The sequence below is a fragment of the Vulpes lagopus genome, chromosome 10, assembly GCF_018345385.1.
Source record: "Vulpes lagopus strain Blue_001 chromosome 10, ASM1834538v1, whole genome shotgun sequence".
Lineage (NCBI taxonomy): Eukaryota > Metazoa > Chordata > Mammalia > Carnivora > Canidae > Vulpes > Vulpes lagopus.
In genome coordinates, this window is record NC_054833.1 from 50,411,304 (window position 1) to 50,432,679 (window position 21,376).

The 21,376-nt window shown below is 37.7% G+C and overlaps 1 protein-coding gene across 1 annotated transcript in view; it reads left to right on the forward strand.

Annotated features, from left to right (window-relative positions):
• Positions 1-21,376, forward strand: part of C10H11orf65 (chromosome 10 C11orf65 homolog) — a 77,865-nt gene that overhangs the window by 13,112 nt on the left and 43,377 nt on the right. The window contains exons 2-3 of the mRNA XM_041772550.1: positions 9,065-9,153; positions 19,659-19,751. Coding sequence (XP_041628484.1) covers positions 9,065-9,153; positions 19,659-19,751 — 182 coding nt within the window. The remainder of the gene's footprint in view (positions 1-9,064; positions 9,154-19,658; positions 19,752-21,376) is intronic.

Genomic DNA, 21,376 nt, shown 5'->3' on the forward strand with positions numbered 1-21,376 from the left:
GGGGAACTGCTCTGCCCCCTGCCTGGTGCAGGGCTCAGTGGGGGTTGTTCACCCCGTGAGGCCCCAGGAGGAACAGCCACAGTGGAGGGACCAGCTCTGGAGCCCTGGATTCAGCCCCCGCATTAGCTCCGGGGCTCTCCGACTGCAGGGCCTGGAGGCTCCGGGGCGGGGCCGCTGATCTGCTCAGCTCGGGGCAGGAGCGTCCTCGCTGTCCTGGGCCCTCCCGGCCTCTGCCTGTCCCGGGGGAGGCCGGATCCTGGGCTGTGTCCCGGCGCCCTGTGCTCCGGGGCCTGCGCTGTTGGATTCGCGCTCCCGTCCCGCAGCCCCCTCCGCTGAGCCGCCGCCCGAGCCCCTCCGAGCGGCTCCGGGTCCCGCCGTGCACGCTGCAGCCCTTAGGGAGCTCGGCGCACTCTCCCGGGGCCCAGGTGCCTGTTAGTGTCCCAGGGAGCCCGAGGGCATCCCCGCCCTCCTGGGTCCTGCTCCAACTCCCTGCGGGCCCCTTTCCGCCCAGGAAGGTTGGTGCAGCTCCTGCTTCTCCGGGACGGGGCTCTCCTGTCCTGGGGACACTCGCCCTGGCCTCAGCCCGGCTCCTCGCGGGGCCCCTCCCCCTCGGAGGCCTTTTGTTTCTTTATTTCTTTTTCCCCGTCTTCCTACCTTGATAGAAGCGCGAACTCTTCTCACTGTAGCGTCCAGCTGGTCTCTCTTTAAATCTCAGGCCGAATTCGTAGATTTTCAGGATGATTTGAAGGTTATCTAGGTAATTTGGTGGGGACAGGTGATTTGGGGACCCCTACTCTTCCGCCCTCTTGCTCCTCCTCCCAGTGACTGGTTAATTTCAATTAGCATAGTATCCTCAAGGTTTATCCCTGTTGTAGCGTATCTCAGATTTCCATTCTTTTAATGGCTGAATAATATTCTATTGTATACATATACCACATTTTGTTTATTCATCCATCAATGGACACTTGGGTTGCTTTTATGTTTAACTTTTGGGAATAATGCTGCTATAAACTTGGGTATACAAATATCTCTTTGAGCCCCTCCCTACTTTAACTTTTTTTCATATATACCTAGAAATAAAATTGCTAAATTATATGGTAGTTTTATTTTTAGGGTTTTTTTTAGGAAGTGCCATATCCTTATCAATAGTGGTTGCACCATTTTATATTCTTAACAAACAGTGCACAAAATTTCCAATTTCTCCACATCTTTGCCAACATTTCTTATATCTGTTTTTTTATAGTAACCATCCTAATGGGTATGAGATGGTATCTCATTGTAGTTTTGATGTGCATTTCCCCTAATGGATAGTGATGTAACGTGTGTTTTTGTGTGATTATCTGCTGTATATATTATTTGGAGAAATATCTCTATTGTCCATTTTTAAAATCAAGTTTTTTGGTTTTTATTGTTGAGTTTGGGGAGTTCTCTATTCTGGATGTTAAACCCTTCTCAGATACATTACTTGTAAATATTTTCTCCTATTCTGTGAGTTGCTTTTTTATTTTGTTGATAGTGTCTTTTGATGCATAGAATTTTATTTTTTCATGAAGTTTCATTTGTCTATTTTCACTTCTGTTCCTTATTCCTTTGGTGTCATATCCAAGAAGTCATCACCGAATCCAATGCTGTAAAACTTTTGACCTGTTTTCTTCTAAGCATTTTATGGTTTTAGGTCTTGTATTTAAGACTTTGATGTGTTTTGAGTTGATTTTTTTTTCTCATTAAACTTTTGTTTTAATGGGTCTCAAAATTCTGTGACAGATTTTTGGTCAAGTTGTTTCCATTAAAAAGTATTGATTTTAAAAACTAATAACTTAAAACTGCCAAACACGCACACAAAAAAAAAATGGTCCACAAAACATTCTCCTTTCCTTCCGAAGGTTTTATAATGCATTGTTATCATTAACCAGTCTTTTACTATTAAACTTAAATGGCCAACTGACACAAACAGTTCTGAGACCGTTCTTCCACCACTGATTAAGACTGGGGTGGCAGGTATTGGGGATAATATTCATTTAGCCTTCTGAGCTTTCTGGGCAGACTCGGTGACTTTGCCAGCTCCAGCTGCCTTCTTGTCCACTGCTTTGATGACACCCACAGTAACCGTCTGTCTCATGTCACAAACAGCAAAACAGCCCGGGGGGGAAGTCAGAGAAGCTCTCAACACAGATAGGTTTGCCAGGAACCATATCAACAATGGCAGCATCCCCAGATTTCAAGAACTTGGGACCACCTTCCAGCTTCTTTCCAGAACAACTATCTTTTCCTTCAGCTCAGCAAACTTGCAAGCAATGTGAGCTGTGTGACAATCCAGCACAGGTGCATATCCAGCACTGATTTGGCCTGGATGTTTCAGGATAATCACCTGAGCTGTGAAGCCAGCTGCTTCCATTGGTGGGTCATTTTTGCTGTCACCAGCCACGTTGCCACAACAAACATCTTTGACAGATACGTTCTTGACATTGAAGCCCACATTGTCCCCAGGAAGAGCCTCACTCAAAGCTTCATGGTGCATTTCAACAGACTTTACTTCACTTGTAACATTGACTGGAGCAAAGGTGACCACCATGCCAGGCTTAAGAACACCAGTCTCCACTTGACCCACTGGGACAGTACCAATACCACCAATTTTGTAGACATCCTGGAGAGGCAGACACAAGGGCTTATCAGTTGGACGAGTTGGTGGCAGAATGCAATCCAGGGCTTCAAGCAGTGTGGTTCTGCTGGCATTCCCATCTTTACGGGTGACTTTCCATCCCTTGAACCAAGGCATGTTAGCACTTGTCCAGTATGTTGTCACCATTCCAACCAGAAATTGGCACAAATGCTACTGTGTATGGGGTGTAGCCAATTTTCTTAATGTAGGTGCTGACTTCCTTAACGATTTCCTCGTATCTCATCTGGCTGTAGGGTAGTTCAGTGGAATCCATTTTGTTAACATCAACAATTAGTTGTTTTACACCCAGTGTGTAAGCCAGAAGGGCATGCTCACGGGTCTGCCCATTCTTGGAGATACCTGCTTCAAATTCACCAACACCAGCAGCAACAATCAGGACAGCACAGTCAGCCTGAGATGTACCTATAATCATGTTTTTGATAAAGTCTCTGTGTCCTTGGGCATCAGTGATGGTCACATAATACTTGCTGGTCTCAAATTTCCACAAGGAGATATCAATGGTGATACCACGTTCATGTTCAGCTTTCAGTTTATCCAAGACCCAGGCATACTTGAAGGAGCCTTTTCCCATCTCAGCAGCCTCCTTCTCAAATTTTTCGATAGTTCTTTTGTCGATCCCACCACATTTGTAGACCAGATGGCCAGTAGTGGTAGACTAGCCCGAATCTACATGTCCAATGACGACGATGTTGTGAGTCTCTTCCTTTCCCATTTTGGTTTAGGTTTAGTGGTGGTTTTCACGACACCTGTGTTCTGGCGACAAACCCATTGCGAAAAAGCTCGAGTTGATTTTTGTATATGGTGCTAGAAAAGCATTACTTCATTCTTTGGCATGTGAATATCCAATTTTCTCAACACTGTTGAGAAGATTGTTCTTTGTCCATTGAATGGTCTTGGCACCTGTCAAAAGTCATTTGGCATGTATATGTAAGGGTTTATTTCTGAGATATTTATTCAGCTAATCTGTGTGTTTGTCTTTATACCAGTGCCACATTGTTTTGAGTACAGTAGCTGTATAGTATGTTTTGAAATTAGGAAGTGTGAGTCTTCCAACTTCTCTGTTTCTTTTTCTTTTTCAAGATTGTTTTGGCTATTCTGTGTCCTTTGAGATTCCATATAAATTGTGAAGTGGCCTTTTTGTATTTCTGCAAAAAAAAAATGTCATTGAGATTTTGTTAGGGATTGCATTCAATCTATATATTGTGTTCAGTGGTATTGACATCTTAAAAATATTGTCTTCTGATCTATGAACATGGAATGGCATTTCCATTTATTTATGTCTCCTTAATTTCATTCAGTGTTTTGTAGTTTTCATTGTACAAGTCTTTCACCTCCTTGATGAAAGTAATTCCTAAGTATTTTATTCTAGTTGTTGCTAATACATATAGAATTGGTTTTGTAATTTCTTTTTCAGATTGTTCATTGTTATTGTAGAGAAATGCAACTGATTTTCATGTGGTGGCTTTATATCCTGCTACTTCATTAAATACATCTTTTTTAGTTCTAATAGGTTTTTTAAATAGAATAACTAGTTTTTATATTTTCAAGATCATATTGATCTATCATTTAAGATCCATGAATAGAGACAGTTCTACTTCTTCCTTTCCCTTTTGAATTCCTTTTCATTCTTTTTCTTGCCTAATTGCTCTGGCTAGAACTTCTAACTATGTTGAATAGAGGTGGTGAAAGTAGACTACCTTGCCCTGTTCCAGCTGTTGGAGGAAAAATTTTCAGGCTTTCACTACTGAGTATCAGGTTCACTGTGGGATTTTCATATATAGTTTTTATCATGTTGAGGCAGTTTCCTTTTATTCCTAGTTTATTAAGGGTTTTCATGAAAGGGTGTTGAATTTTGTCAAGTGATTTTTTTGCACCAAAGGAGATGATCATGTGGTTTTTCTCCTTTACTCTGTTAATGTAGTGTATTACATTGATCAATATTTGTATATTGAAGCACTCTTGCATTCCAGGAATAAATCCAATTTGTTCATCGTGTGTAATTCACTTAATATGCTGCTGAGCTTGGTTTGCTAGTATTTTGTTGAGGATTTTTGCATCATATTCATAGGAATATTGGTGTATCATTTTCTTGCAGTGTCTTTGGCTTTGGTATCAGGATAATATTGGCCTCATAGAATCAAAATGTTCCCTTCTCTTCAGTTTTTTTGGGAAAGTTGAGAAGGATTGGTATTCCTTAAATGTTTGTTAGAATTCACAGTGAAGTCATCAGGTCCAGGGCTTTTATTAGTTGGAAGATTTTTGATTACTGATTCAATCTCCTAATTCTAGTTATAGGTCTAATCAGATTTTTTTTCTTTGTGATTTAGTCTCGGTAGGTTTTGTATTTTTTGGAATTTGTCAGTTTCATCAGGTTATCAAACATGCCTATAAAGTGTGACTCCTTGCTCATAGTATTGTTATATTCCTTTTATTTCTGTAGAATTAATAGTAATGTCCTCATTCTCATTTCTAAATTACCAAAAGTAATTTTTTTCTCTTTGTATCTAACTAAAGATTTGCCAATTTGGGTGGTCTTTTCAAATAATCAACTTTGGTTTCCTTGTTTTACTCTATTGTTTTTCTTTTCTCTGTTTCTTTTATCTCTGTTTCTAATCTTGTACTAGCTTTGGGTTTAGTTTGTTCTTCTTTTACTAGTTCTGTAAGTTGTAGTTAGATTGTTGATTTGAGATCTTTCTTGTTTTTTGATGTGTGTATAGCTGTAAGTTTCCCTCTTAACACTGCTTTCACTGCTTTCTATAAGTTTTGGTATGTTGTGCTTTAGTTTTCATTTTCCTAATTTCCTGTGTAATTTCTTTGATCCGTTGGTTGTTTAGGAGTACGTTGTTTAATTTCCACAAATGTGTAAATTTACCTGTTGGTTTCTCACTTCATCCTATTGTTCTTTATTTTTTAAAATCTTAAAAAGACTTTATTTATTTGTTCAGGAGAGACACAGAGAGAGTCAGAGACACAGACAGAGGGAGAAGCAGGCTCCCTGGGGGAAGCCTGATGTAGGATGTGATCCCAGGACTCTAGGATCACACCCCAAGCCAAAGGCAGATGCTGAACCACTGAGCCACCCAGGCATCCCTCCTATTGTGCTTGAATAAGATACTTTTATGAAAACTGTCTTTTGAAATACATTGAGACATAATTTATGGCCTAATAGATAGTCTGTCCTGGAAAATGTCCCTTATACATGAGAAGTATGTGAATGCTGCTATTTAATAACATTCAAAACTCTCTTTTTACAGCTCCATCCCAACTCCTTTCAATTGTTGATATTACAGAATTACATCTTTATACATTGCCCCAAAACACAATCTAATAATTATTTTAAGTATATTTGTATTTTTTCCAGGGTATATTTGTATTTTAAATTATATAGAAAACAGTATGTAGAATTACAAACCAAAGTTACAATAGTACTAGTTTTTAGACTAATAATTTTTAAAAATATATTATTCTCTTAAATCACATAGAAAACAAAAAAGAGTTACAAATTATTGTTAACCATAATACTAGCTTTTATAACTGCCCATGTATTTATCTTTACTGAAATTCCTATTTCTTTATACAACTTTGAGTTACTGTCAAGTGTCCTTTCATTTTTCCCTGTAGGATTCTCTTGAACATTTCTTGCAGGGCAGGTCTAGTAGCAATGAACTCTTAGAGCTTTCATTTATTTGGGAATGTCTTTATTTCTCCCTTAAAGGACAGTTTTGCTAGATATAGGATTCTTGGCTGGTGTTTTTGTTGTTGTTAAGCAGTGTGAATATATTGACCTACTGCTTTCTGGCTTCCAAAGTTTCTGATGAGAAATCTGTTAATGTATTAAAATTTTCTTGTGTGTGATGAATCACTTCTTTCTTGCTGTTTTCAAGAGTTTCTCTTTATCTTTGGCTTTCAAAAGTTTAATTATAATGTGTCTTAGTGTGGATACATCTTTGAGTTTATCTTACTTGGAGTCTGTTGAGCTTCTGGGATGTTAATATTCATGTATTTCATCAACTTTGGCATTGCTCAGCCATTATTTCTTCAAATATTCTCTCCTGCCCTTTTTCTTTCTCTTCTCCTCTGGGACTCCCACAATCTGTATGTTGATCTGCTTACTTGTGTACCATAGGTCTCTTAGGCTCCATTCACTTTTATTCAATTTTTTCTATTTCTCAGACTTGACAGTTTCCTTTGGTTTATCTTCAAGTTTGCTGATTATTTCTTCTGTCTGCTCAACTCTGCCTTTGAATCCCACTGAAGAATTGCTCCTTTCAGTTCTACTTTTCAACTTCAGAGTTTCTATTTGGTCTCATATTAAGTTCTTGTCTTTTTATTGATATTTCCATTTTGTACATCATTTCTTAAACTTCTCCACACCTTACTTTAATTTTCTGAGCATCTGTAAGGCAGTTGTTTTAAGGTATTTGTCTAGTAAATCTGCTATCAGGTCATTTTCAGGGTCAGTTTCTTTCTTTTTTTTTAAGATTTTATTTATTTACTTATGAGAGAGAGAGAGAGAGAGAGGCAGAGACACAGGCAGAGGGAGAAGCAGGCTCCATGCAGGGAGCTCGATGCGGGACTTGATCCGGGATTCCCAGATCATGCCCTGGGCTGAAGGCAGGGGCCAAACCATTGAACCACCTGGGATCCCCTCGGGGTCAGTTTCTGTTGATTTATATTTTTCCTTTGAATGAGCCATCATTTTGTGTTTCTTATTATGACTTATGATTTTTTTTTGTTTAAAACTGGACATTTGGATGTGATAATGCAGGAACTCTGAGAATCAGGTTCTTTCCTTCCCCAGAGTTTACTGTTTTTTTTGTTTTGTTTCATTTTGTTTTGAATTTTTGTAGGCTGTTTCTACAGTTTACAAGGATCAGTCAAGGATCAGCCTGAACTGTAAACTTAAGATCTCAGTTTTTTGAGCTTGTGCCCTTCCCTGGAAATGACTGTTCGCTTTCTAATTTCCTCCATATGTATAGTTGTTTTTGAATGTCCTGGTTTTGAATGTCTGGTTCCCAAAAGGGGAGAGGAGAATAATTTAGAGAGAAAGAAAAATGCTTTAAATTCCCTGGAGGTTACCAGATGGGAAGGGCTTACGACAATGGTGGAGGGTGGAGGTGCAACACCAACAACTGCCCTCCTGTTTGTCTGCAACTCTGGGATCAGAAGCAGCAACTGACAATCTGAATGCAGATCTTCTATGTTTCGGGGACAGAGCCTTTTTCTCCACCGCTGCTCCCGCAAGCAGTGGTCAGGTTGTTCCAGGAACATATGCACAGCTGCGTGCTGCTGGGGCTCAGAGTGGATAAATACTACCTGGCTAAGAGCCAAAATTGACCACAGTTAACCACAATTTTACTTCCCCTGGGAGTTGCCTTCAATAGACTTTATTTAGGGTTCCAAAAGAGTTACATTAGATTCTGGCAGTGCAGTTGTTTAGGTGGGGAGACAGATTACTGGTGCTTCCTAGTCTACTTTATTCCCAGAATCCTTTCTGTCTATTGCAATTTTTTAAAGGGCTCATAAACTTTAAGGACTTTCTGACTTCCCTTACTTATTTCTTCACTGTATTAATAAAAATTATGGATGGAACTAGTGTTTTTGTTTTCTGTACTTCTTAATAGTCAGGCTTCATCACTTTCTCTGACAATTTAATGCATGATTTATTAACTTGTCAGCACATTTATGAGTTTATGAAGTAAGAAAAATTCTATAATCCTCTCTAATTCTAGCTTGGGAGCCTGGTTAATTTTGTGGATGAAACTCTCATTGCACATGTTGGTTTGGAAAATCTTATTTGGGGGTGCCTGGGTGGCTCAGTTGGTTAAGCATCTGTGTCCAGCTCGGGATCCTGGGGTCCTGGGTTTGAGCCCCACATTGGGCTCTCTGCTTAGCAGGGAGTTGCTTCTCCCTCTCCCTCTGCCTGCCACTCTACCTGCTTGTGCACACTCTCTCTTTAAATAAAATCTCAAAAGAGAGAGTGAGTGAGTGAGAGAGAGAGAGAGATATCTTATTAGAAGTTATTGAATGTAAACATGAAAAATCTTGGATTTTCAAGAGAAACTGACATAGGTTTAATACTGGCTTAGTCAATCACTATTTGAACTTAGGCCTAGAAGTGGTCGTTCATCTCTAATACAAGCATATTGGTAAAGTCCTCTATGCAAGACTCTTGTTTAAATAAGAGAAAAAAAAAACAAATTGGAACATATAAAGCAATCAATAGTAGGTAATGATTTTTATTAAAATTATTTTGATACCAAATCTCATCCAAATTATTTCCTTTATTCAACTTTCTGTTTAGTTTTTTCTTGAGTTCATAATGTGAGTTTCATAATGGAGTTTATAAAGAAATTTTAAATATACCCCTTTGCTTATTTTAAGATTTTCAAATGCCTTTGGAAGAGGAATCAGAATTTACAAATATGGACAAAGCTGCCAGAGTCATTCAAAATGCCTGGAAATGTTTCCTTGTGAGTTTCTTTCTTTTTTATTTATTTTTTTGATAATTATTGCAATATGATTTTATATATCATAAGGTCCATCTGTTGAAAATGTACAATTCAGTAGTTTTTAGTATATTTACAGATCTGTGTATCACCCTTTGCTTTAAAAGAACAAATTTTTTAGAAGTTCAAAAAAGTTAACATTAATTAATTATCTCATTAGCCTCACAAATCCTTACTGAGCTCCTGATCAGGGCCAGGCACTTTGATAATGCCTGCTTGTGCACACTCTCTCTTTAAATAAAAGTATCACTAATAGGGTTATCAATTAAAGTATCACTAATAGGGTTATTTGGTTTTCACCTCTAAAACTTTCTTTCATTCTTATTTTTTTAAAAGATTTTATTTATTTATTTATTCATGAGATACACAGAGAGAGAGGCAGAGGCAGAGGGAGAAGCAGGCTCCATGCAGGAAGCCTGATGCAGGACTTGATCCTGGGACTCTGGGATCATACCCTGAGACAAAGGCAGATGCTCAATCGCTGAGCCACCCAGAGACAAAGGCAGATGCTCAATTGCTGAGCCACCCAGGCATCCCTAAAACTTTATTTCTTGTCTCAGGAATCAGGTTTCTGATAAGGTGTTAGGGATACATTCACCATTTATTGAGTACCTATTCTTGAAGACAAGGTTTAATAATAAAGTATATATAAGTTGATGTACTTATTTATCATGTATAGGGCTGGTCTCATTGGTGTAAAGAATAATCCAAGTTGATTTACCTGGTTGGATGAGAGCCAGTAGCTAAAATGACTCCGTTTCCTCTGTGATAGCAGCAACACTGTGTTTGATAATTTTGTGTGAAGTGATATGGTTCTGTTTCTAGCACACAGGAATACCTTTGCATTGGTTAATCAAGTCTTGCAAAATAGATTCCATTATTTGTTTCTTTTGCCTCTTTCAAAGCCATAAAACGCATAACTATTGATTTCCAACACTAAAATAATATTTTTTTATTTTTTTAAGATTTTATTTATTTATTCATGAGAGACACACACACACACAAAGAGAGAGAGAGAGGCAGAGACATAGGCAGAGAGAGAAGCAGGCTCCATGCAGGGAGCCTGATGCAGAACTTGATCCCGGGACTCCAGGATCAAGCCCTGGCCTGAAGGCAGGTGTTAAACCACTGAGCCACCCAGGGATCACAATAATTTTCTTTTAAAATCTATTCTTTTGATGGTTTCTGAGAGCCTACTTGTTTAAGATTTTCTGTCATTTGTAACTTCCTTTATCCCATATCCAAATCCAATGAGCCACATTACTTTGTATACCTTTTATGTTCCTAGCACTGCGTCAGTCTTGTTACAAAACCTCCTTGCCCTTAGGGAGTTTCAGTAGAAAAGCCCTGTATGTAAACAGACTAAGTGTGTGTGTTTGTGTATTTTAACAAGATGGTAAACTGAGCACACATTTCACTTTTTGTACCTACAGGACCCTATTGCAATGACAATATACAGAAAGTTAACCCATACCAGAGAGAAGGGAGTTCATGAGCAGATTAATTTTATCGCATTTTGGAAAACCAAAAATAGATAGTAGCATTCCATTGGACAGAATTGCATAAAATACTTGCCTAGACACATTTCAGAGAGTCTCCACGAAGAGAGCTGGTTTGCCACTGAAACCCTAGAAAGGATATCAGTTCAGAGTTAGCGATTTAAAACAGATAGAAGGGGATCCCTGGGTGGCGCAGCGGTTTGGCGCCTGCCTTTGGCCCAGGGTGCGATCCTGGAGACCGGGATCGAATCCCACGTCGGGCTCCTGGTGCATGGAGCCTGCTTCTCCCTCTGCCTGTGTCTCTGCCTCTCTCTCTCTCTCTCTCTCTCTGTATGACTACATAAATAAATAATAAAAAAAATTAAAAACTAATAATAATAATAAAACAGATGGAAGAAGAATGACTGTAGGCAAGGGGATTAATTGTAGTGGAGTGGAGTGGAGTGTAGCTGTGCCAGTTGTCTGTGTCATCACTTCAAGCCACAAAGCTGCAGGTACATGGATATTTACTATTGATCAAATATTTTGCTGGTAGATGGATATTTACTATTAGAAAAAAAAATTCCCAATGGCTTATCTCTTTCTTAAAAACTTAAATGAACAATTTAGGAAAGCTAATTCTATTATAGATAGAGCACTCCATATCTCTTAATCTTTGTATTTGACTAAATAGTATTTGATTAATTACATATTTGATTGATGGCTACCTAACCACATTGCCTTAAGACAGTCTGTTGATTGTCCTGTTCCACCCACAAAGCTCCCAGAGCATTTTCCCATTCATTTGTGAGAACAATGGGAAAATAAGAGACTTAGAAGAAAACCCAGGATACTCAGGTTAGTTTTCTAGAAAAATTAACATAGACCTTTATTCTTTTTTTTTTTTAAATTTATTTATGATAGTCACAGAGAGAGAAGAGAGAGAGAGAGAGAGAGAGAGAGAGAGAGAGAGAAGCAGGCTCCACGCACCGGGAGCCCGATGTGGGATTCGATCCCGGGTCTCCAGGATCGCGCCCTGGGCCAAAGGCAGGCGCCAAACCGCTGCGCCACCCAGGGATCCCCCATAGACCTTTATTCTTAAGTATTAATGTACCACCAAGGATCAACTGATATTTAAGGAAAATCAATGATATAAAAAGAAAGAAAGAGAAAATAAAAACATGAAAGAAATAAAAATGATCATCAATTTAGATAAGATCAGTACGTTGAATGGCTCTACGTGGGCTATATTTGGAGATAAAATGGTACCCCCTGAAACAGAAGGTATGACTGCACAGTTTGATTTAAAAAGTGGTTAGAAACTGAAAAGAAACTAACCATGAAAGCCATGGTTCAGATATAAGGATAATTAAAATAGTTCTGAGATTCAAAGAGAATACATTTGATCTTAAGTCCAGAAGTATTCTGCTTCAGATGGCTCAGAGAATGACTAAATATAGATGACCTCTAAATACTTGGCCCTATAAATGAAAATCTACATAGACGAATGTAAATGAAGATATTTTCTCACATTTGAATATTTTGGATCAAATTAATACATATATTTCTTTAAGTAAAATAATATAGAAGAACTTACCAATAAAAGCACTTCTTTTACCCCCTCTTATTCTTCTCTACCCTCATATCCTAAAGGCAACCACTTTTGTTTTTTGTTTTAGAACTTCTAGGGCAGTCCTGGTGGCTCAGTGGTTTAGCGCCGCCTTCAGCCCAGGGTGTGATCCTGGAGACCCCGGATCGAGTCCCATGTCTGGCTCCCTGCATGGAGCCTGCTTATCCCTCTGCCTGTGTCTCTGCCTCTCTTTCTCTCTATCTGTCTCTCATGAATAAATAAATAAATAAAATCTTTTAAAAAATAGAACTTCTAGTAGTTATTTCTATGTTTCTGCATAATATGCTTGCATAATTATCTTTTATTTACTAACTTTAGAAGTGACCTGTTGACTTTCTGTGAAGATGATTGACAGCTTATCTTGTTTATCTCCCCTCCAGTATCATATGTGATTATTTTTCAGTTCCTCTATTTGTTACCTTATTTCTTTGAAGAATATTTAAACCTTTGTTTCTTGTTCCATTATGTTACATAAGATTATGTGACTCCTTATTATATATGATGAAGATATAAATATCCCTACCCCCCTTTTCTTTTTTACCTATCCTCCCAATGTTCAAACAGTCAAATCTCACTACATCTACTATTACACTGCCAATATTTACTTGGAGGAGTCTCTCATATATCCTGAACACAAGTCCTTTACTGAATATATGTACTGCAAATATTTTCTTGAGGTCTCATTGCATTCTTTTTTTTTTTTTAAGATTTTATTCATTTATTCATGAGAGACACACAGAGAGAGGCAGAGACATACGCAGAGGGAGAAGCAGACTCCCTACAGGAAACCTGACACAGAACTGGATCCCAGGACCCTGAGATCATGACCTGAGCCAAAGGCAGATGCTCAACCACTAAGCCACCCAGGCACCCCCCCACCCCCGCCTCATTGCATTCTTAAAAGTGGTTTATGATAATGAGAAGTCTTTAATTTTTTTAAGTCAAATTTATCACTTATTCTTTATGGTTAGTGATTTCTGTATCCTGTTTAAGAAATGTTTGCCTAGGGGCACTTGGGTGGGTCGTCTGCCTTGTGAGATCAAGCCCCGCCTCAGGCTCCCTTACTCACAGTGGATTCTGCTTGAGATTCTCTCTCCCCCTTCCTTTGCCCCTCCACTCTACATACTGTCTCTTTCTCTAAAATAAATAAATAAATCTTAAAAAAATATGTGTTTACCTAAAGAAGTGACAATATCAAAATGGCAACATAGGTCATTCTCAACCTCAGTTGCCCTATGAGAAGACCAACTAGCAACTCTCCATAGAAAGTATTCTTGTGAAAATCCCTGAGCCCAGGACCACAGACACCAGGAAGACCCATTAGAAGGATAAGAGAAGGGGTTTCACTTAGATCACACCAACTGACATAGGCAGCCCTGAGTGGACCCCACTGAGATTGTCCCAGTGGGGAAAGAGATCCCAAGGGGGACACCCAACTTACCTAGCACTGTATTACATGTATTACATGTCAGATATATTGAAATAAATCTAGGGGATATGTTTATCTAACCCAAAGCCAGAGGTATTTTCCTTACGCTTTTTTCCTAAAAGAACTTCAATTGCCTTAGTTGTAGATTGTCCATCTCAGATTAATGTTTGTGTATGATGAGGTATGGACAAAGTTCATTTTTCTCTTTATGGATAACCAAATGATTAAGTAACCTTTTACTGAAAGTACCATCCTTTCCATAGTAAATTGCAGGAGTACCTTTGTTTAAATCATGTAATCATACATGTGAAGTGTTTCTATAGTCTCTGTTCAATTGCACTGGTTTATTTGTCTTTTTCTGGTTCAATACCTCACTGTCTCAGTAACTGAAGCTTTATCAGAAGTATGGGTATATGGCACTACAGTTCTCCAATTTACATGTTCTTCATGATTATCATAGCTATTCTAGGGCTTTTGCATTTCTATGTAAATAGTAGAATCATTTCGTTAATATTTGCAAAAACTATTGTGGAGATTTTAATTGGGATTGAATTGAATTAATATACCAATTTGGGGGTGAACTGACATTTCACTACACTGAGTTTTCTGAACATGGTGCATATCTTTATTTATTAGATCTTTTAAAATTTTTCTTTAAAATGTCTTATAGTTTGCAGTATAGAAGTCTTAAACATCTTTCATTTAACTTCTGGGTATTTGACATTTTTGCTGCTACTGTAAGTGGTATTTTTAAATTTTATTTCCTAAATTTTCATTTCTAGTTTATAGAAATATAGTTTATCTGCCAAGCTAATATGCTATTATTACGTTTTTTAAAAGATTTTATTTATTTATTCATGAGAGACACAGAGAGAAAGAGGGGCAGAGTCACAGGCAGAGGGAGAAGCAGGCTCCTCGCTGGGAGCCCGATGTGGGACTTGATCCCGGGTCTCCAGGGTCACGCCCTGGGCTGAAGGTGGCGTTAAACCACTGAGCCACCTGGGCTGCCCACACTTATTATTTCTAATTGCTTTTTTATGTATTCCTTTGGATTTTCCACTCACATATGTCATCTTTGAATGATGACTTTTATTTTTTCTTTACCAAATTTATATCTTTTATTTCTTTATTGCACTGATTAGACCTGCCAGCACAATACTGAATAGAGGCAGTAATTATGGACATTCTTGTTCTTTTGTTGAACACAGAAGGCATGTAATATTCCATCATAAACTGTTACCTGTAGTTTTTTTTGTAAAAACTTACCATCACCTCAGGGAATTTAACTTTGTTCCCAGTTTGCTTTTTATTCTTGTTATGAAAACTCTGAGTGTTGAATTTTATCCAGTGCTTTTGCTGCATTTACTATATGATCATATGATCTGTCTTCCTCATGTCTTATTTGGTGAATTGCATCTGTTGATATTCAAATGTTAAACCAACCTTGCATTCCTGGAATAAACTCCACATCCCCTTGATGTATTATTATCCTAATGATATATCCTGGATTTGATCTGCTAAAGTTTATTGATGCAAATAAACAAACCTTTTAGAATTTCTTTTTTAAAAAAAGACAGAGACTGTGTTTCATTCAAGCCAAGTTAGAATAGCTGCCTAGGATACACATCCTTCACAAAGAAGAGTGCTTTTTAAAAAAAATTTTTTTTTTATTTATTTATTCATGAGAGACAGAGAGAGAGAGAGAGAGAGAGAGAGAGGCAGAGACACAGGCAGAGGGACAAGAAGGCTCCATGCAGGGAGCCCGATGTGGGACTCGATCCCAGGTCTCCAGGATCAGGCCCTGGGCCGAAGGCAGTACTAAACCGCTGAGCCACCTGGGCTACACGAAGAGTGCTTTTTTAAGGATATGTTTGGTGTGGAGTTATATACATTTTGTACACCAAGAGTTACAAATTATTAGACAAGGAACATTTTAGAAAGTTGCAGATCTTATCTCAAGTTTCTAGTATATGCAGGACTATATGACTTTAATCTTATAGGAACCATGGAAATTTCTTCCTTTTTCTTTGTGTTCAGAATGCTCTTTTCTGGGTATTTTCTTTAGTTAAGCAGATATACAATGTGTGCTCAGGGCAGAAATAGCATCCATGCTTTGAAGTTTGGCCTAGTCATTTTCACCTTGGTAAATGTGAAAGACTTTAAAGTATAGTCTCCCTGGGAGCTCAGGAACAGGACCCACAGACATTAAAATTTGAAAATTGCCTATATCAACTTTCATTTAGGATTTTTGCATATGTGCTCATGAACGTAATTTTACTTTTTTGTCATATCCTTGCCAGATCTTGATATTAAGAATATGCTGGCCTCATAAAGGGAGTTGGGACGTATTCCTTCTGTTATATTATCTGGGAGATTTTGCTATTTCTTCTATAAATATTTGGGAGAATATATTAGTAAAACATTGTGTGCTAGGAGTTTTCTTTATGAAAGGTTTCTAATCAGAGATTCCATTTCTCTAATGATACAAGACTGTTCAAAATCTGTATTTCTTCTTGTACCCATTTTGATGTTACTTCTCACGGTATCTGTCCATTTTGTTAAATTGTCAAATTTATTTGTCTAAAGTTGTTTGCAATCTCCTCTCTCTATGTGTGTAAGGTCTGTGGTGGTATTGCTCATATGTGTTTTCTCTCCATTTTTCTATGTCTGTCTTAATCTTAAAACAACAACAACAAACTCTGGTTTTTGGCTTTGTTGGTTTTCTCTATTTTAACTCTACATTTCATTAACTGCTGTTCTTATTGTGTTTTCCTTCATCTTTTGAGGGGGTTTGATTTGTTGCTCTGTTTCACACTTCTTGGGATGGAATAGATCTTAGATTTTACACATTTATTCTTTCTTAATAATATATGTATTTAAAGTTATTAAGTTCTTCCTGAGCATTCCCTTAGCTGCATCCCACAGGTTTTGATATGTCATGTACTTATTACCTTTCTATTTAAAATATTTTACAACTTCCATTGTGATTTTTTTTGACCCATGACTGATTGATTGGTGGATGGATGGGTGGATTTTTAAAGATTTTATTTTTAAGTAATCTCTCTACCCAACATGGAGCTTGAACACACAACCCCAAGATCAAGAGTTGCCTGCTCTACCGACTGAGCCAGCCAGGTGCCCTGACCCATGAGTAATTTAGAAGTACGTTGCTTAATTACCAAAAATTTAGGAGTTTTCTAGTTACCTTTCTGTTACTGATTTCTGGTTCAATTTCACTGAAGCCAGTTACTTACACAATTTTAATAACTTGAAATTAAAAAAAATAATTACTTGAAATTTGTTGAAACTTGCCTAGCCTAGAGAAAGTCTATTTTTGTAAATGATCCAGGTGAACTTGAGAAAAAAAATGTATTCTGACATCATTTAGGTCAAACTAGTTAATCATGTTGTTCAAATCTTTGGTAGCTGTCTTAATCCATTTGGGCTGCTATGATAAACTACAACAGACTGAGTAGATTATAAACAATAGAAATACATTTCTTACAATTCTGGAGTCTAGAAAGTCTAAAATTTTGGCACCACAGATTTGGTGTCTGGTAAGGACCCACTTTCTAATTCATAGGTGAACAATTGTCTTCTTGCTATGTCCTCATGTGGTGGGAGGGGTGAGGGATCTCTGAGGCCTCTTTTCTTTCTTTCTTTCTTTCTTTCTTTCTTTCTTTCTTTCTTTCTTTCTTTCTTTCTTTCTTTCTTTCTTTTCTTTTCTTTTTAGAGAGAGGAAGGGAGGGGCAGAGAGAGAATCTTAGACCAGGCTCCACACTGAGTCTCAGGATCTCATGACCCTGAGATCATGACCTGAGCCAAAATCAGGAGTTGGATACTTAACTGAGGCACCCAGATGCCCCTGAAATGATCATATGGTTTTTATCTTCTCTCTTGTTGATGTGATGTGTCATGTTAATTGATTTGTGAATGTTGAATCACTTTTGCAACCCAGGAATAAATCCCACTTGATCATTGTGTTAAATTCGTTATTAGACTCAGTTTGCTAATATTTTGTTGAGGATATTTGCATCTGTGTTCATCAGAGATACTGGCCTGTAGTTCTCTTTTTCAGTGGTGTCTTTATCTGGTTTTGATATTAAGGTAATGCTGGCCTCATACAATGAATTTGGAAGTTTTATCTTTTTTGAATAGTTTAGGAAGAGTCAATGTTAGCTCTTCTTTAAATGTTGGTAGAATTTGCCTGTGAAGCCATCTGGCCCTGGGCTTTTTGTTTGTAAGGAATTTTTTGATTACTGATTCAATTTCTTTCCTGGTTATCAGTCTGTTCATATTTTTTGTCTCTTCTTGTTTAGTTTTGGGAGGATATATGTTTCTAGGAATTCCTCCATTTCTTCTGGGTTGTCCAATTTGTTGGGATATAATTTTCATAATATTTTCTTATAATTCTTTGTATTTTTGTGGTATTGGTTGCTATTTCTCTTTCATTTTTTTAAAAAAAGATTGATTTATTGATTGATTGATTTGAGAGAGAAAGTGAGCATGAGCGGGAGTGGGGGGACAGAAGGAGAAGCAGAGTCCCCATTGAGCAGAGAGCCTAACACAGGGCACAATCCCAGGACCCTGAGATTGTGACCTGAACCAAAAGCAGAGGCTAAACCAACTGAGTGATCCAGGTGCCCCTCCTCTTTCATTTCTGATTTTGTTTATTTGAATCTTCTCTCTCTCTGTTTTTTTTTTTCTTTTCTTTTTTTCATGAGTCTGGCTGAAGGTTTATCAACTTTATTGATCTTTCCAAAGAATCAACTCCTAATTCAATTGATCTGTTTTATTGGATGTTTATATCAAAATTTAAAACTTTTTATTTGCATATTAGAAAATTGTGCGTTCCAATAATTAACATCATTTGAACCCCCCCCCCCCAAAATGGCATTTTACAGCCTGTAGGACTGGTCCATGTTGGACCAGATTTTACTGTCATCCTACCCAACTTCTTCCTTCACCAATGTACAAGTTCTTTTTCTTCCCTGCCAGCCAGATGGGCAGATGGGAATGGCAGGTGCCTTCACTGTCAGTAGTTCTGTTTTGATGTGGGCTGCACCATTTCCACAGACAATTGCAGTGGGGCTTCACATTATCCTATTGATGCTGTGGATTACTTCAGTTTGATTTGATTTGATTTGATTTGATTTGATTTGATTTGATTTGATGTAAGCATACTGGGGCAGAAAGTTTACCAAGAGTTACTAAGTGATTTTGGGGCGGGTAGGTTATGAGGAGAGTGATAACAAAGAACTAGTTTTCTGAGATATAAGAACTGTTTGGAGTTGTCTGACTAAATATTGTACTAACATGAATAGTAGTAGGTAAGTTTTGTAAATCAACGGAATTACCTCAGGAACAAGGTTTCTGTAATGATAATAAAATAGTAATTATTCAGTACTTTCTTGTGCCGGAAGTTGTTCTAAGTGCTTTATGAATATTAACTCAATTCCTTACCATAGCTGTATGAGATACCCACTGTCCTTCCAGTTGTTCAGATAAGAAACTGGAGAAGCTAAGCAGCTTGTCTAGGGTCACATGTTTAGTGGATACTAACAGTTGAACCCAAATAATACTATGCCATGCTCCATGTTCTTAACCAGTAGGCTGTTTTGTCTTTCTCCTGGTTTACTCTGGAGTACACAGAAGTGACTCAACCAGCATTCGGAGTATTTTATTTATAGTAGCTAATGATGTAGTTCTAAAGTTAAGGGTAGTACTCTTTGTGAAAATAAAACTTACATTGCCTTGCTTGGTATTGCTTGTCAAAGCAACCCAAGTGCATAATATTTCTAAAATCTAGTTTGCATACCTAAAGTTTTTTATGTTTTTTTTTTACTCATTTTGCCCTAGTCAGGCAAAAAGCTAAAATTAGAGATAGAAAATCCAGTTTTGACCATAGACTCTTATGTGCTTGAACCTTTAGAATGTTGCTGTATTCCAACACTATAAAAGATTGATTGGTATCAGAAGACAAGGCGAGCCACGTCAGATAGTGAAATATATTGATCCTAAAGAGGTGAGGATATTATTTATTCATACAGCATCTGGTTTTTCCCTTAAAGACATGTGACTGCTTTATAAATGTGCTTGTGTGCGTTTCTTTTTAAAAATTGTCTTATTAAGGTATTACCCACAGGTAGAAAAGTTCATAAAACATAAATGTGTAGCTCAGTGAATCATCACAAATTATCCCCTGTGTAACCATCACCCAGATCAGAGTCTCCTACTTCAGACCATTGCTTTCTGGTGCTCTGCACATCACTGCAACTCCCTGCTTCCATGAGGCAACTACTATTTTGAATTGAAGCTTTTTTTTTTTTTTTTTAGTCTTCTCTGTTTTCAACCGTGTGTAAATAGAATCCTATGGTGCACTTTTGTATTTGTTCATTCAACATCATTAGTATGGCTGAATTTTATTCATTTTATTAAAAACAATGACAGTTATTTTATTTTATGAATATACTGCTATTTATTCATTCTACCAGTGATTGACATTTATATTTTTTTCCAGTTTGAGTCTGTTACAAAGACTGCTTTGGGGAATATTATTCATCTGTCCTCATGCACATGTGCACAAATTTCTTCTCTAAAGACATGTTGCTGAGCTTTAAATGTGTAAATTGCCCTGGGTAACATAGACAAATTTTCACAATATTCTTCCAATCCATGAGCATGGAATATTTTTCCATCTCTTTGTGTCTTCCTCAATTTCTTTCAGAAGTTTTCTGTAGTTCTTAGGGTATAGATCCTTTACATCTTTGGTTAGATTTATTCCTAGGTATCTTATGCTTTTGGGTGCAATTGTAAATGGGATTAACTCCTTAATTTCTCTTTCTTCAGTTTCATTGTTAGTGTATAGAAATGCCACTGATTTCTGGGCATTGATTTTGTACCCTGCCACACTGCCGAATTGCTGTATAGGTTCTAGCAATCTTGGGGTGGAGTCTTTTGGGATTTCTATGTACAATATCATGTCATCTGCAAAGAGGGAGAGTTTGAATTCTTCTTTGCCAATTTGAATGCCTTTTATTTCTTTTTGTTGCCTGATTGCTGAGGCAAGGACTCCCAGTATTATGTTGAATAACAGTGGTGAGAGTGTACATCCCTGTTGTGTTCCTGATCTTAGGGGAAAGGTTCCCAGTGTTTCCTCATTGAGAATGATATTTGCTGTGGGCTTTTCGTTACATGGCTTTTAAGATGCTGAGGAATGTTCCCTCTATCCCTACACTCTGAAGAGTTTTGAGCAGGAATGGATGCTGTATTTTGTCAAATGCTTTCTCTGCATCTGTTGAGAGGATCATATGGTTCTTGTTTTTTCTCTTGTTGATGTGATCTATCACCTTGATTGTTTTATGAGTGTTGAACCAACCTTGCATCCCAGGGATAAATACCCTTTGATCATGGTGAATAATCTTCTTAATGTACTGTTGGATCCTATTGGCTAGTATCTTGTTGAGAATTTTTGCATCTATGTTCATCAGGGATATTGGTCTATAATTCTCCTTTTTGGTGGGGTCTTTGTCTGGTTTTGGAATTGAGGTGATTCTGGCCTTATAGAATGAGTTTGGAAGTATTCCATCCCTTTCTGTCTTACAGAACAGCTTTAGTGGAATAGGTGTTGTTTCTTTAAATGCTTGATAG